Source organism: Lepidochelys olivacea (assembly GCF_965140295.1).
Source record: "Lepidochelys olivacea isolate rLepOli2 genome assembly, chromosome: 9".
Lineage (NCBI taxonomy): Eukaryota > Metazoa > Chordata > Testudines > Cheloniidae > Lepidochelys > Lepidochelys olivacea.
Window position 1 is genome coordinate 28,180,148 of NC_140419.1, and position 17,361 is coordinate 28,197,508.

At 39.5% G+C, this 17,361-nt stretch overlaps 1 protein-coding gene across 4 annotated transcripts in view; it reads right to left on the reverse strand.

Moving 5' to 3' along the window:
• Window positions 1-17,361, reverse strand: part of RNF13 (ring finger protein 13) — a 111,208-nt gene that overhangs the window by 26,418 nt on the left and 67,429 nt on the right. For all 4 annotated transcript variants that reach the window (XM_084639618.1, XM_084639615.1, XM_084639616.1 and 1 more), the window contains 3 exons: window positions 12,075-12,162; window positions 9,363-9,453; window positions 6,343-6,448 (listed from right to left, as the gene is read on the reverse strand). In XM_084639618.1, coding sequence (XP_084495744.1) covers window positions 6,343-6,448; window positions 9,363-9,453; window positions 12,075-12,162 — 285 coding nt within the window. The remainder of the gene's footprint in view (window positions 1-6,342; window positions 6,449-9,362; window positions 9,454-12,074; window positions 12,163-17,361) is intronic.

The following is a 17,361-nucleotide window of genomic DNA, read 5'->3' on the forward strand; positions in this document are numbered from 1 at the left end:
GAAAATCACTACATAAACAGGGTGCCTTGCTATGAAACTTTGGGTTTGTCCTGCCAAGACTTCCCCGGAGCATTGTGTTGTGACCGACAGAACCCGACTCCTCCCTGCTCATGATCAACCTAGCTGGCCACTAGATTGATCTGGACTCTGGACTGGTAACTATAACATCGACTGGTCCGACAGCGTGTATGTGTGTGTGTGTGATTGCATGCATATGCTAATTGTTGTATTTCCAATAAATGCAATGTATTGCCTTTTCCCCTGAAAAAGACCCCATGTGCTTCTTATAAGCATCACAACTGCAGTTAATCATCTGGGATTTAGATGCTAGACAGCCTCTTATTTATTTCCTATTTAAAACTTGAGCTTCATGGGAAGAAGTGCTGGAGGACCAAATCCAACAAATCTTTTGGGAGACCATGTCTGGATTCTGTTTAGGGTTCAGTCCAGTGGCTGAAGCGAATGTCTGATTGGATATCTGAGTAACCTCTCATTCATGACTACAAAGAAAAAAGGAACAGGACGCAGATCAGATGTATTTCTGCCCTCAACTTGTTAGCAGTGTTGGACAAGTTTATAGCCACGCACTGCACTGAGGTGTAAAAATCCAAGGCGGTATTTTATTTGCAATTCAGAGAGTAGGAGATGTCCTGGAGATGAATGTATTTAAATAATCTGTGATGGCTCTATCATTATAGTATCTATCCTGGTATCTCTAGATTACGTTGGTTTAGACAACTGGTCCCCGGGGAGCAATGTACTGTGGCAGTGCCCTTTTGGGTCAGCTCAGCTGCTGTTGGTTTGTTGTTTTCTCTTGCTCTAGGAAGATAGAATTGAGGGAAATGAAAGAAGTGCAATTCTAAGGAGAAATGTCCTGGTCAATTCAACTGTAGATGGCCTGAACTGATGTAATAAACTTATATCATGAGAGGATTACCTTTCACCTTACGGCTTGTCTACATGGGCAATTTACAGAGCTGCAACTTTCTCGCTCGGGGGGGTGTGTGTGTGAAAAAACATCCCTCTGAGCGCAGCAAGTTTCAGCACCGTAAAGCACCGGTATAGATAGTGCACCAGCGCTGGTAACTACGCCCCTTGTGGAGGTGGGTTCTGCCGTGACCACACAAGCCACGTTAAAGCGCTGCCGTGGCAGTGCTTTAGCGTTGTCAGAGCAGACTAGCCCTTAGAAACAGTTGTTTGTTTTGTTTCATTTTCTTCTATAAGTGGAATAAAGCTGAAGTACTGGTAACTGTTACATTTTTACCATTCACAGTCAATCTAAAAGACTTTTAGCAAAATGAAGTGGTGTAAACACAAAATCAATCATTTTACATTTTAAAATTCTGCTTGTAAACTTATATCCAACAGGCGGCAGTTATATGTTACACTGTTGATTTATGAGGCTCAGAATAGTTCTGATATTCCTGCCCTTCATTCAAAATGTTATACAGAGAAATCTGTCTTAAGCAACCACACAATGGATAAAAAATAGTTGCAGAGTGGAAGTGTGCTTTAAATTTAATTAAAGTCAAAGAGAATTGCCTTTTTATGGCTGTATGTTCAGTGTATATATGGTGAATCTTGCCCTTTGCACTGTCTGTATAGGTACCCTCTTGTCTTAAATGTCCTTTTGTAAAGAATCAAAAAACAAACAAACAAAAAAAAACAATTTAAGTACCACTAAACAAAATCAGGGCTTGCAATTCTTCAGCACACAATCTGACCTAGCAGACATCTGTCAGCGTCCCACAGTTCACCTGGAAATATTTATATCCCTCTCTTTATAGTTCCATATGAAAAATTAAAGTTAACATCATGAGAGTAATGGAAGCAGAGGAATCCAGACCTCTCAGAGGCATTGTTTCACGCTATCTGCAGACAAAGAAAGTAGTTTATACTTGGTTCACATTTGGAAGGTTAAATTTAGATGACTTTTAACACCAAGGAGGAGTTTACAGACCTACCCTTCTCCCCTGCTTCTCCCCTCTGACTCTACAAAATGTATCTTAAAGTTACCTGGGAGAGTCGCATGGCATTGAACCAACTATTTCTGTGCGCAAGTCTACATGTGTTGTCTACTATCAGAAAGGTCCAACCCACAGAATATATCTATGACCTTCTTGGCCTTCACTTTACTCCAATTGTCTCTATCTTGCTTGCTTTTAATCCGGGAAGTTGCACTATTACTTGGGAAACTGCCTTCTCTCTACCACTCTCATATGATGTTAGGAACATGCAGCACTTACATAGCATTCTAAGTATCTAGTAAGAGCCCTGTACTACAGAGGGAGAAGCTCAGGAAGGGAAGCTAAGTGACTTAAGCAGGATCTCAGATCTGCCTTATCCAGAGAACTAGATGCCTTATACGGAAGGCCAAAAAGATTTTAAAAACTAGCTCCAGAACAGAGAGTTTTCTAACTGGCATTGGTGGAAAAAGTGGAACGTCTCATCCCCCCCACAACAATCCAGAACAGAAGCTGTAGCCCAAGAAGATTGTGTTGCAGAGCAGTTCGGCTATTCTGAGCAAGGGACTCAGAGGATGTAGTCACCGTACCTCAGCTGTCCCTCGCTCCCCAAAAGTAATCCTGTCTAGCCCTTAAGGCTTGCACAGACAGTTGTTTGGTCCCAAAATCATGCAGGATAGGGCTTTCATTTCAGCAAGTGTCAGTTAGGCACCATCACAGTGCTGCTATCCCATTCAATTGTTATAAAACTGTGCTAATTCAGAGCATTGACCTTTTCTACATCGACATCAATAGGGCCTACACTTAAAGGGCAGACCTAAAAAGGACAAATTGTTCAACTTGTATGTATGGCCTTTGCTTGGATATTCTGCTGCCATCCCAAGAAAATTCCACATATATTTCCTGTAACACAGTTAATGTTATTTGTAATGCAGAAACCTGTCTTTTCTACTGTCAGGGTAATAGCTGCAATTCTAAGGAGATGTGGCCTTTTGATGAGTTCAGTCTGGTTTTTGTTATATCAGTCTTGTCCCTTGCTGATCTACATAAATCAGTCTATAAAGAAGTTAATTTCTTGCCCTGAAGAAGACTTCCCAGAAGTTCACAAGGAAGCTTTAGAGCTGTTCTAACACCAAGATGGAGTATGAGCAGCTGAATTGGTGGCAAAAGTCTACAAAAAGGCATGAAGAAGCACCTTTAAAGAAGAACGAATCTCTACTGATGAGGCATCCATGATGGAAACCTGGGGTGAAATTCTCATTCTACTGAAATCAAGCTCATAATCTATTTTCTCTAGAGACCATTCATTATTTTATGTATTTTTCTCATATCCACTTATTCATCTCCTTTGAAAAGATTAGCATTATTTACCTTACAATCTTTCTTCATATGAGGATTTTTCCATGCCCTCTAATCTGAGATAGGGTGACCAGTATTGCACACAGTATTGTAGATGAAATGTAAATCTAGTACCACTGATTTACATAATAGTATTACAATAGTTTCTGTATTGTTCTCCATCTCATTCTTTATGCACCCTAACATCTTGGTTGCTTTTTTGAACTTCAGCTTCACACTGAGCAGATGAACAGAGGTGCTGGAGTTGAAGCTGCAGCACTGACAATTTAAGAGAAAAGGCTGTTCATGGAGCATTCTCCATGAAGGCCATCATCCATGGAATTTATTAACCCCTTGGCTTGAAGTATCTGAATCTGCTGACCTTCAGGTCACACTGCATTATCTACTTACCCATGCTATTGGGGGAAGAACGACAAAATGAGGGCTGGTGTTTGTGGGTAAGGCAAGGTATTGTTTGGGCTTGAGGTAATCTCTGGTTGGTTATTTTCTTCTTCTCTGGATTTGGGAAGAGGAAAAGTTTTAATCTTTTATGTCACTGATGTTTTAATGGTGCCAAAGGTGCCTACAACCAAGGACAGGCACTTTTAAAATTATAATTTAATTTGAATTTATAATTCAAAATAACTAAAATAATCATCAATGTAACATGAGTCATCACTGAAAGAGTTGTAAAAATGCACCATAGTGCATCTGATGTGGAAGCTGCTTCTTATGGAAAAGGAGAATTATGAATGACCAGAGACTCTGATCAGAGAACAGTTGGGGAGCGAGTCTCTAAGTTACTCACCCAGTTGAAGGGCATGTCTACACTACAAAATTGTTAACCTAGCTGACACTGGTGTAAAGCCACTGCAGTAATTTCTTCCTTGCATTGGCAGTGCATATCCTCACCAGGAGCACTTGAGCTGATTGAACCGTTAATGTGGGGCATTGTAGCACAGCTTCTGAAAGGGAGCAACAATCTATGTAAGCAACGCAGTGTCTACATCACACTGTGTAAAACTAACTACCTTGACTATACCCCTCTCATGGAAGTGGAGTTAAGTTGTGTAGTGGGCAAGTTACATCGTCAGGAGTGAAATTTTAGTGTAGACACTTACATAGTTAGGTTGATGTAACATGCCTTGTGTTTACCTAACTCTGTATTGCAGACCAGGGTGAAAATTCCTGCTAAGAACTGGACTGAAAAGTTCAAATTCAAATCATAGGTAGCTTCCAGCTCAGTTCTTTGGGAGGAGCAGTGATCTACTTGAGGAGACTCTCGGGGTATGTTTACACTGCAGAGGGGAATGATCCTCCCAGCCTGGGTAGACAGACTTGTGTTAGTGGGGGGCTCGCGCTAGTGCACTAAACATAGCAGGGTGGACGTTAGGGCTTGGACTGCAGCTCAGGTCTCAAGATGGGGGTGGAGGGTGGGTTGCAGGGGCTTGAGAGTAGTCTGAGCTGCGATGTCCACACGGATGTTTTTAGCATGCCAGCTCAAGCCCCACAAGTGCAAGTCTGTCTGCTCAGGAGCTCCCAGCTGCAGTGTAGACATACCTTTAGGCGCTCTCAGCAGCCCCTTGTTAAAAATTTTCAGCCAAACTGACAGGAAGCTTGAGACGGTTTCCCTGCTTCTGATGGAGTTCACCCTCCCTCTCTGTATTCTACTAAATCATCCCTGCCACAGATGGCTTACCCCTGGGGCTCATGAATGTTTCTGAAGAGCAAGTCTTTTGTTTTTGCAATGTACCAGATTGCACCAGACGTCAGGTATTTTCCAAAAGTATTCACAGGGAAGGCTTCCCCACCCCAGCTGTTCTAACAAGGTCTTTACCCCAAGCCCAAGGTTGAACACTCTGCTAGACTATTAATCAACTCAGGATACTTTTCAGGAACAAAATAAAAAATGTTCCCAGCATGAGGCACTCAGTATGCTTGGCACCTGGAGCTGTTCGTTATGGTTAGATACCACAATAGGCACATCAGAGAGAGAGAGAGGAAAGTATTTTATTTAAATGAATTGTCTCCCCAGTCCCTCTAGGGCAGGGATCAGCAACCTTTGGCACACGGCCCGTCAGGGAAATCCGCCAGTGGGCCAGGATGGTTGTTTATCTGCAGCGACTGCAGGCTCGGCCGATCTCCGCTCCCACTGGCTGTGGTTTGCCCTTCCAGGCTAATGGGGGCTGCGGGAAGTGGTGGCCAGCATATACCCCGGCCCATGCCACTTCACACAGACCCCATTGGCCTGGAATGGCGAACTGCAACCAGTGGAAGCTATGATCGGCTGAACCTGCAGACGCTGCAGGTAAACAAACCGTCCTGGCCCGCCGGCAGATTTCCCTAACGGGCCGCATGGCAAAGGTTTCCAATCCCTGCTCTAGGATGACCAAACAGCAAGAGTGAGAAATCGGGATTATTTTTTTTCAGGGGCAGGGGGTGTAGTTGTATATATAAGACAAATATCTATATAATATCTATATAACATATAATGTCCTATCTGTAACACATATACACTGTTGGGAGACAAGTTCTATCACAAGGTTAAGGGGGGAATATTTTTGTACAAGCTCCTTGTTAAAACATTTGCAGCACATCACTGGTCTCCAGTCAGGAGGAATTCAGTGGCGATATTCCCTGTGCAACTGGGTCCTAGGATGACACTAAACTTAGTATACTTGCTGGCTGCTGCAGCTCTTCTCATTCATTGAGCTAGAACAATACTTTAAAGAGAGCTAGCATGGAAGAGAAACTCCTTTTGTAGGGCAGTTGCTATGGCTTTGATTCCCTTTAAACAAAGAAGATTGCTGACTGACAAATAAAGAAAAGCAGGACTGTGGTATAGAGGGTGCTTCGAATTCTTACCATGAACTGAATGACACAAGTTTTGAAGGTGAGTACAATCTGTTTAAATACTACCTGAAACTTTATTTGTTTCTTTAAATAAGCATCCAGCGCCATACACATTTCAATTGGCCACAGTCCTGTAATTTTTTTGTTTTGTTTTATTGAAGGAAAAAGATTAAAGAGCAACACCTACCATAAATATGACAATGAGTATAAGGCAGATTCCCACTATAATTAGGAATGGAATTAAGTAGTACTCCAAAGGAAGACTGAACTCTGGGATTAACATAATATGGCCACTGTGGGGGAAAGAAAAACAATTTTAAAATGAATTAAACTTTAACAAACAGTGAAGCTTATAACAGAAATTCAAAAGGGTAAAGTCATCAAAAGGAAAAATTAGCATCTTCGGGCACATAAAAGGAGTATCTATAATATGAAAATATTTAGCCACTTTTTTTTTAAAAGGTCAACACAGTCAGTGTAATACTAATGAAATAAATAGGTAAAACTGCAATCATTAGAATCAATATACTTATCAGGTTGAACTCCTGGCCCCAATGAAGTCAATTGGAATTTTGCCATTGGTTTAAATGGAGCCAGGGTTTTACCCCTAATGTGCATTCCAATTCACCATGAAGACATTCAGCTGAAAATAGACTCTATACCTGTTTTAGAATGAGTCAGTTTTAAATGTCATTGTCTCCTCATTAGTTAACGAAGTAGAACCTTGCTAATTTGCATGAATAACTGGGAGACCTATGCAGTCTTGTAACTGTTATCAGACCCAGGATACTAGACAAAGTGGGTGAAGATAGTATCTTTTATTGGACTGACTCTATTGGCTGTTGAATTTACACAGAGCTTTTCTTCAGGTCTGGGAAATTTTCTCTGAGGAACTGAACCTGGGCCTTGAGGTAAGGACTTTCTGAACTTGAAGGCTGCTCCTTTCCTGTGAATGTCTTAAAGGAGGGTAGGTGTGGGGAGAGACATATTTTGGTTGTGTTTTCGTTTCCCCTTTGTTGGATCCTTTCCAATCGTCAATATAACTGTTTACTATCCTGGGGTATATTTTGCTGGCATTTACAATCGTTTGACCTTACTGAAGACAATGACACTGCACAGTTAAAACGGATTGCAGAATTTGGCTCACAAAGTCTCAGATACTGGTCATAAGCAGGAAAGAACTCAGCCTGGCAGTTATATCCTATGCTGAGTTTGCAGAAATGGCAAGTAGGAAAAATCTTTTCATATGTGGACAGGGCATACTTGAAATAAAAATAACGGAGGGACAAAAAACACAGAACCCCAAGTGCAATTTTTAGTTGCTTTCCCAAGTTATACCATGTTTAAGTGACTCACCTAAGTTATACAACAAAAAAACAGATACCCTGTAACTCACTCTCATATACCAGTCACTGGACTATGCAGCCTTCCAAGCTACTGAAAACTTGCCTAGTGTTGTGGAAAGGTTTGTAAACCTTAGTAATCTTGCCAAACTAAGCTCAAATTTTAGAGGCAAGCTTTGCACGTGTTTATTACAGCTGCATTAATTCAAAAATCTTTCTGTAGTAAAACTGCAAAGATACATAAGTATAAGAGAGAACCTATATTCCAGCATGATTTCATATATTCCATCAATATTCAGTGACTGCAAACACTTGTTTCCCTTCCCATGAATGCCTTGAAATAACATAGAGCCATAAAACAATATCTGATGTGAAACAGTTAGCAGCATGGCTCATGTGTGTAAGAGGACTCAACTGTACAGTAATTCCCATAGTCTCTACAGTTCACATATAGATTTACTTTCATGATGCTTCATTTTTGTGAGTTGCAGCCTCCAAGAACTGGCAAAGCCAATATCTTAGTTTATGTTGCTATTCCATTTGCCTGATACTACCGCCCCGACTTCTGTGGCACCTTTCCCTGTATCCTGGAGAGTAGAACAGACTTTCCTCTGACTTCAGTACTAACGTAGCTACAATAGCTAGAAGGGCTTAGCTAGACTAGGGTAGTTAGCATTCTACCCTACAAACTCGTATGTCACCTGCACTCCCACAGTCTATCCAGCAGAGTCCTGAGGTTGGGTCCTTACAAAGTTGAGTCTCTCATGTCAGCAGGACGTGCTGCTGCTGTGAAACCAGGAGGAAGAATTTTGTTTAGACTTGTGTTTTTGTAGCAACTATCCAACTGAGTGACTAAAATTCAGTTTAGGCCTATTTCTCTTAGGACAGCCTTGAAAAATGTTGCTTGTTCAGAGAAAATAATACTACTGGATGGGCATGTAACTTTTTAAATTTTCAGTCGTCATGGTGAAGAGTGGGATTTTGGGCTTGGACTGGTGAATTTTAATTACAGTTGTATAAGATTTTATATTAGGCTAATATTGGAAGATGTTTGGGGTTGGTATCTGTTTACCTTTGTATGATCTAAAAGTACAGCTGGAGGTTTCTAAGTTTTTCAGTTGACAGACCAACAGGGATGAAAAATGTGGGGAGGGAAGCCAGCCTACCATCAGTATGAATAAGTGAGCATTTTTATCATAAATGTGTAACTTTATCAGTGATTACACCATTATTTTAATTATAGTAAATACATTAAAGTTTGACAAACACATGAGTTTAGTTTTGAGTAAACATGCTGAATGTGAAATTTAGATGATGCTTCCCCTAAGATAATTTCTAATGTGCAATATCCTTTAAGAATGTGAAAGTGGCCACAAATATCTTATGAATCTCAAGAAGCCTGCCAAAGTACTAGTCAGGCTGACAGGTTCAATAAACAGTATTCAGTAAGCATTCTTCAAGGGAACTTAAAAACTTAAGAGTAACTACATCTTTGCTGCAGCCAGTCAAAACAACTGTGGCCCTAAAGTAAAGAACTACTGAAAAGTCTGATTTTGTTTTTTATTTTCGCAATTTCAGATTCTTAGACTGGCCACTCTGTCAGAGCATCTATTTATTTAAAAGTACTTACCACATAATCTCATAGGGATCAAGCATCTACAGTCAATGTTTAAAGTATAGAGGGTGAAATCCTGGCCCCCAGTGAAGTCAATGGCAAGCCTTCCATTGACTTCAGTTTGGCTAGGATTTCATCCAGAAAAAAATTCTTGATCTTCAGTAAAGGTTAAACAGAGGTGATAACAGTCCAAGGAATGATGTTACTGCATATTAGGTTACATATTTAAAAAGGTAAATAATTACTTACCCCTTTTCATAAGTGAATTCATACTTCAGTGAATTAGCTGATGTCTCACCAATAAAGACAGATGGAATATCAATTTTCTTTAAAACTTCAACTGTTCATAAAAAGAACAAAAGACTAGCACTGACATACAGAACTCAGTCTTTATGGGCACACCAATAATTAAGATTGTCTTATAAAGAGCCATGAAGACTTCATGAGACAATCAGTGTGTGGAGACCTCTTCAAAGATAGACTTAGTATACAATATGCTATTAATACATTCTGTTAACTAAAGTGTCCATCTACAAAACGATATCCTGTGCTACTAGTAGTGGTATCTTAGAGACGCTGTCTCTGCAAACATCAACTGATAATTCTTCAAAAATATTTAAGATAACAAGAAATCCTTTGGTAAATTACAGTTTAACCAAAGCATTACTAATTATAGCCAGGCCCCAGCTGGTATAAATTGGCATAACTTCATTGACTTCAAGGAGCTATGCTGACTTATACCAGCTGAGGATCTGGTCCTATATTTTCCACATTTTCATCTAAATGAAAGCAGTGGAGATGACTTTAGGCTGGAAAAAGTCCAAAAGTAGAAAGGAGGGAATGAGCAAGCCCAACCTCACTACTCATGTCTCACAAGAAATCTGACAGAAGGAAAGCAACATCCCCCTGCCCCCTCCTCCCTCCCCTCCCCCCATCACAGAATGCAATCACAAAAACTTGCAACATTTCTCTTGACCTCAGGTGGGGAACTCTCTGTATTTAAAAAACCAAGTGAAAGAGAGGAAACAAAATTATAGATGCTCTACTAACTTACACTAGTTCATTTCAACAGTGCTTCATCTTATTTCAGAAAATATATAAATATTGGTCTTGAGTTAATACTATATTATAAGGTTTGAAATGGAAAGGGTTTCCACAGGCAGGTTTTAACTGTATAATATTCTTACACACTTTGAGGTGTCAATGGTGCATCTGAAATAGAAATAGCTTCGTAGTGCTCTACTAACTCAATAAATCCATATAATACATTTTGTGCTACTCTATGGTCCATCTCAATGTGTCTTACACATAGGAGGAACAACTCACCAAGCGGGTTCAATTTCACTAAAGTCAATGGAATGGCAACTGCTTAAGTCAATAGTGAATTTGGCCCTGTGAGAAAGGGACATACCAGTCCCTACTTGACAGATGGAGAGACAGAAGTGTAGAAAGGTTCAGGTCTAAATTTTCAAAAGCAGACTCCAGTTTTGGATCCTCAGTTTGACACTTCAGGCCTGAAGTGTCAGAGGTGACTCCCAGTCCTGTGCCATAACTATAACTACAGGCTGCCACTCAAGTAAATATATAAAGGTACATATTAAAAGAGAGGTGCAAAATGTAGGGCAGCTAACAAGGCAGGCTTCATTTATGTATTAAGTAAAGCTGTGTGAACTGTCTGGGTTTGCTTACTTGGTTTCAGTTCATGTGGATTTGCACCTGTGACTTTAAGTTTCAAAGTTGAATGAATCCAAAGTTCCAGTGAAATTTGGTTGACATCAAAGTGTTCAGGTTTCCCAATATGGAATCATACTTTTCTGATTGCAATGCAAAAAACGTATAATGGCCTGTGGTCACTTGAAATTGTTTCAAAGGTTTCTTGCAAACCTCTCTTGCATTTTGAGTTTATAGCTAAACTTGAAACCAAGCAAGCATCACATGCTTGGGGATTTCACTTAGAACACTTCTTACAGCTTTCCCACAATTTAGTGTTTTGTCTGTTGAAAGTGAATTTCTCAGCTCACTGAAAGGTGTCTCTTTATCTGGAAATAGTGTTTGTTCACAGTTATGCTCCTGTTCAGTACTCAATCAGCTGAAGAAAAGTGAAGAAAAAGGATCAAAATATCACAGAAAATTAACAGCACTAAAGACAGAAGCAATATTTTGGATCTATCCAAAATATGCAATAATAGAAATTGAATACTTTTTCCTTGGCAACAGTGGGATTATGTGGCAGTGTACTACTTTAGAGATAAAGAATATTTTAAACCCTCAACAGTAAATCACATGAACACTTTCTCATTAAACACTGAAATACATATCACAAGAGGAAGCTGACATTTCAGCCACCTTGCAAATATGTTCTCAACTTACTACCTATTGAATGTATCATATCAAAACAGAATACACTGGAATCATACCTCTTGTATGCTGTGTTCTGGGAATACCTTCAGTTTTTCACTGGAATAAATGTACGTACCTGTCTAATCCTTTGGGGGTTATTTAGGTGAACAGACAGCTGTGCAAAGAACAGTGAGCATGGAAAAAGACTCCCCACCCAAAAATTACAATATGTTTTGGATCCTCATCCCATGGAGCACCAGTAACTATTTTTGCTGTATTCCTACTTCAGTAATAACAAACGAGAACTGACATCATTCCAGCTATTTATTGGGCCAATCACACTCCTCTTGCTCATAAATTTTAACCACTTGACTTCCATGGAAAAGCTGAACCAAAATTTTAACAAGGAGAATAGACAGAACAATGCTTGCACAGAACACAAACACCATAATTGTGCAAATTCCATATATAAGCAGGCACATACGTTCACACACCAGCTTCTAAGATCTTAAATACATTAAAACAAGGGGGAATTCCTGATTATAATAAATTGAAGTTAATACCATATGCTATAGTGGGTGGAATAACTTTCAAAAGGAGAGAAGTGATACCTGTACTTACTGTCGTTGGATCCCATGCTAATTAGGTCATCAGAATCAACATTGTGAACTATAGCTGCCTTGTATCCAGCTCTCTGTGCATTTAAAACCTGTAAGTCGTATACAGTACTTGTTATATTAATATATCAGTCTTCTACAATAAAACAAAATACTAATTTACAACATTCTAGGAGTGCAAATGACTCCACTTTCATTTAGAAATAAGGCATTATTTTTTCAAACAAGCAGATATTCCTAAAATAGGATGCTACTTTACTCTTTCTAAGAATGTATAAAAATCACTTCTGTGCAGGCAGGTTTCATGTTTACATAATTAGTCCTAAAATCCTTCAACTTTAAGATAAAAAACCTTTGTCATTTCTGAAAATCAAGAGGGTAACTTATTTTGATTAACCAGTAGTTATCTTTAACATGACATTTAAGTCATAATCTTTGCCTTTAGATCATGCTTGGATCTCTTTAACTTGTCAGTTCACAATATCACTAATGTGTTATTATAGAAGTGCAGAATTATGAATATGGACCAGATCCTAAGGTGCAGTGCAAAGCAGCTGCATTGTTGCCAGTGTAAGGGGTATAGTCATGGCATTGTAGCTCTGGCTATCCTATGCTTCACTGATATGTGGCTGCTAAAGGGCCCCTGGGGTCTGTAAACTGTCCTAAACTATGCCAAAAGATCAGCCAGAGACTGCAAAGGCTGTTTTTATACCCCTGTGTAGAATTGCACAGTGAACTCCTGAGCTGTAATTGAGTGATCTGAGCCCATATTTATAAAAATATTTCTGATTGTCAGATCACTTGGGTTGGATATTCATTGGAGGCCCTTTACTTTATCCACCATTCAAGGTGACAGTGTTGTACTTTTATCTCTGAGTAATATCATCTGCAAGCATATATTAAACTGCCATCTTTATGCTGATACCTCAGATCTACCTCCCTACTCCAGGCCTGTTGTCTCCTGCCCAGACTAAAATCTTGTCCTGTCTCGGATATCTAGCCACCAGCTCAAGCTAAACATGGCTAAAACACAGCTCCTAATCTTCCTGCCCATGCCCTCCCTCCTACTCTTTTCTCAATCGCTCTGGACATCAGGCACCATCCTGCCTGTTCTTCAGGTACGCATCTGAGTATCATGTTCAAATTGGTGCTTACATCTGGTTTATATCTAAATCTTGCTCATTGTTTCTGTGTAACATCTAAGTTGCAGAATACAAAGTACATCCATCTATGCAGCCAAAATTCTTGTCTTGTTTACTGCAACATCCTTCTCTCTGGACTTGACAAATGCAATCTTTCCCTACTTGTATCCATTCAGAATGTTGCTGCTAAGATCTTTGCCCCATGCCTGTCAATTGATCATGTCACCCCTCCCTTTGAATCCCTCCACTGGCTCCATATTCTTTATTAAATCAAACATAAGCTGCTTGTAGTTACTTTTAAGACCTTTCATAGTCAATCCTCATGCTATCAGTTGTCTCTTATTTACTATTGAGCTGTCGGTGCTCGCCTGCAATTGGCCCATGATGCTGTCCTTCACTGCCCACTTGTTAAATTTTCAAACACACACCTCAGTACTTTTTCTCATGCTGCCCTTGCTATTGGGCAGTGTTCCACATAAATATCCGCAACTTTTATCCATTATTCAAATCTCTCTTCAAGTCTCCTTTGCTGTGATGCTAACAAAGCCCTTGACAAGTTAGGTTGCTAGTGTACAGAGACCATTGCCTATCATGAGGACCAATACTGTCTCATTGTTGTTATACTCCATCTATATCATCTGTCTCCTGTCTTATCATTAGATTGTAAGCCTCTTGGGATAGAAAGTCATCTTGGTCTGCATTTGTACAGCATCTAGCACAATGAGGTGAATGGGGCCCCTGGATGCTATGGTAATACAAATAATAAATCATCCTCCCAGTCATGAAGAGCTAGACATGTGGCTCCTTCTGGGAAGTGTGCCATCACCACTTTCAAGCTGGCTATAGGGGCCAACGGAGTAGCATCAGGTGCTCTCCACCTTCACGTTGGACTGAGCTAGCATCTCACGTGGGAAATAATTATAATACAAACTTTTGGCCAGCCCACTATAATTTGTCAAGCAGGATTTAATATGAACACTTGTATTTATGTGATGGGTAAATGCAGTGGTACATCAATTTACCAGCAGTTACTGTCCCACACCATTGCTTTCCAGATACTCCTGTTGGTGCAGCCTGTCCCTGTACTCGCAACATCTCACATACTACGGTGTGATACCAGTTCTCATTAAAAAAGTCAATATTTGCCAACTACTGTAACACTTCTAAAATTCTATAAGCAGGCCTGCACATACATACATAGCAGATTTAATGGTTACTGTTTGATCCTCTAAAAGATTTCTAGTCAGATTTTAAACATAGTGGGCCAAATTCTTTAGTCCTTTCTCTTGTTATCTATCAATCTATCCACAACTGGCAACTGTGAATTACAGATCTACAGTTCCATCTCAGAGTTCTTCTGATTATGGCTTATGGTTCAAGCTACAAGAGCAAAGTTAAAGTGCTTTGGACAGTCATCACTCTGGAGATGGAATTAGTCCAATTTAAAGTTTGTAATTTTTTTTAATCACGATTAACTCAAAAAAATTAATCACGTGAGTCAACTGCAAGTAACTGACAGCCCTAACTATACTAATTTCACTTATAACAATAGAATACCAATTGAAATTTATTAAATATATTTGGATGTTTTTCTACATTTTCAATATTGATTTCAATTTCAACACAGAATACAAAGTGCACAGTGCTCACTTTATATTTTTGATTACAAATATATGCACTGTAAAAATGATAAACAAAAGAACTAGTCTTTTTCAATTCACCTCATACAAGTAATGAAGTGCAATCTCTTTATCGTGAAAGTGCAACTTACAAATGTAGGTTTTTGTTTGAGGTTTTTTGGTTACAGAACTGCACTCAAAAACAAAACAGTCTAAAAATTTAGAGCCTACAAGTCCACTCAGTCCTACTTCTTTTTCTGACAATCGCTATGACAAACTAGTTTGTTTACATGGACGGGAGATACTGCTGCCTGCTTCTTGTTTACAATGTCACCTGAAAGTGAGAACAGACATTCACATGGCACTGTTGTAGCTGGCATCGCAAGATATTTATGTGCCAGATGTGTTAAAGATTCCTATGTCCCTTCATGCTTCAACCACCATTTCAGAAGACACACTTCCATGGTGATGATGGGTTCTGCTTGATAACGATCCAAAGCAGTGCAGACTGACACATGTTCATTTTCATCATCTGAGTCAGATGCTACCAGCAGAAGGTTCGTTTTCTTTTCTGCGGGGGTTGGGTTCTGTAGTTTCCGCATCGGAGTGTTGTTCTTTAAGACTTCTAAAAGCATGCTCCACACCTTGTCTCTCTCAGATTTTGGACGGCAATTCAGATTCTTAAACCTTAGGTCAAGTGCTGTAGCTATTTTTAGAAATCTCTACATTGGTACTTGCTTTGCGTTTTGTCAAATCTGCTGTGAAAGTGTTCTTAAAACGAACATGTGCTGGGTCGTCACCTGAGACTGCTATAATATGAAATATATGAGAATGCACATAAAACAGAGCAGGGGATATACAATTCTCCCCCCAAGGAGTACAGACACAAATTTAATTTACACATTTTTTAACGGGCATCATCAGCATGGAAGCATGTCCTCTGGAATGGTGGCTGAAGCATGAAGGAGCATATGAATGTTTAGCACATCTGGCACATAAATATCTTGCAAAACCAGCTACAAAAGTGCCATGTGAATGCCTGTTCTCACTTTCAGGTGATGCTGTAAATAAGACGCAGGCAGCAGTATCTCCCATCAATGTAAACAAACTAGTTTGTCATAGTGATTGGCAGAAAAAGAAGTAAGACTGAGTGGACTTGTAGGCTCTAAAGTGTTACATTGTTTTATCTTTGAATGCAGTTTTTTTTTTACATAATTCTACATTTGTAATTTCAACTTTCATGATAGATTTCACTATAGTACTTGTATGAGGTGAATTACAAATATTCGCACTGTAAAAAACACATTTTTCAATCAAAAATAAATATAAAGTAAGCACTGTACGCTTTGTATTCTGTGTTGTGAAGGAAATTAATATATTTGAAAAGGTAGTAAATATCCAAAAATATTTAAAATAAATGGTATTCTATTGTTTAACCGCGCACTTAATCTTTTTAATCGCTTGACAGCCTAAATATAATACATATAGTACTTGGATCCAAATTTTAAAAATTGCTTGCTTGCTTCCTTCCCTTTCCGTTTTCCTGCCCAATGAAAAGCAGCCCCTTTTCGGCCACCAAGGAAGCAGTATTTTCCCTTGGGTTGCCAGACTGGTGATAACTGCTCCCTAAGCTGCCATTGTGAAGCAATAGCTTCATTCAGTCATGACAGCAGCAATCTACTAGGGATGAGCGGCTTCTCGTTTGGTAGGATTTGATAATTCAGTGGTGTGAATTTGATCTCTTGCATTATCACTGTTTATTGCGTGGTTTCCAGTGTGTTCCATGCATCATCCTAGCTAAATATGGGCTTAATAAAAGTATATTGATGCTACATTCTTCATAAGGATGTAGCCTATGTATCCCATTGTCAGGTAATCCTTATACTTATAAGATATATGCTGCCCAGTTAATGTTGAAGACAGGGACTTTTCCAGCCGACTATTAGCTGCTGCAGCAGCTACATACTGCATAGAGCTGTTCAAAGTTTTCTGTGTTTTTGAAGGAAGCACATTTGGTCTAGAGTCGAGTATCCTCAAAACTAGAAAAAAAATAGTCAGATTTCACATCCCAAGGGACTGAAATCATGGTGTGGAAGGTGTTAATGGTCTTAGAAGCTTTCCAATTTTACATTAGTACTTCTAAAAACCACAGTCCCCAGGTCAAGCTTGAAAACTGAGACCTTCATGGTATAGCTGTGCAATGGCCTTGTGGATAAAGTGACTTCAAAGTGAAGAACAAAATAAAGCGATGGAAAGGACGTTAAAAAAGACTTGCCAAAAACATCACTCACCAAAATGGCATAAAGGACAAAGCCAAAGAGGGAGTGTTCATCAAGTTATTTGCACTCTTTACTTTGTCTACGGTAGCACTTGTTCTCAATCTTGATCATCCACATGTCTCTATGATAAAAATGATTACATGGGGTGGGAAAGGCATCCTTTTATTGGACCAACCTCTGTTGCTGAGAGAAGCTTTTGAGCTCTGTATAAGCTCAAGCTTGTCTCCCTCAACAACAGAAGTTGGTCCAAT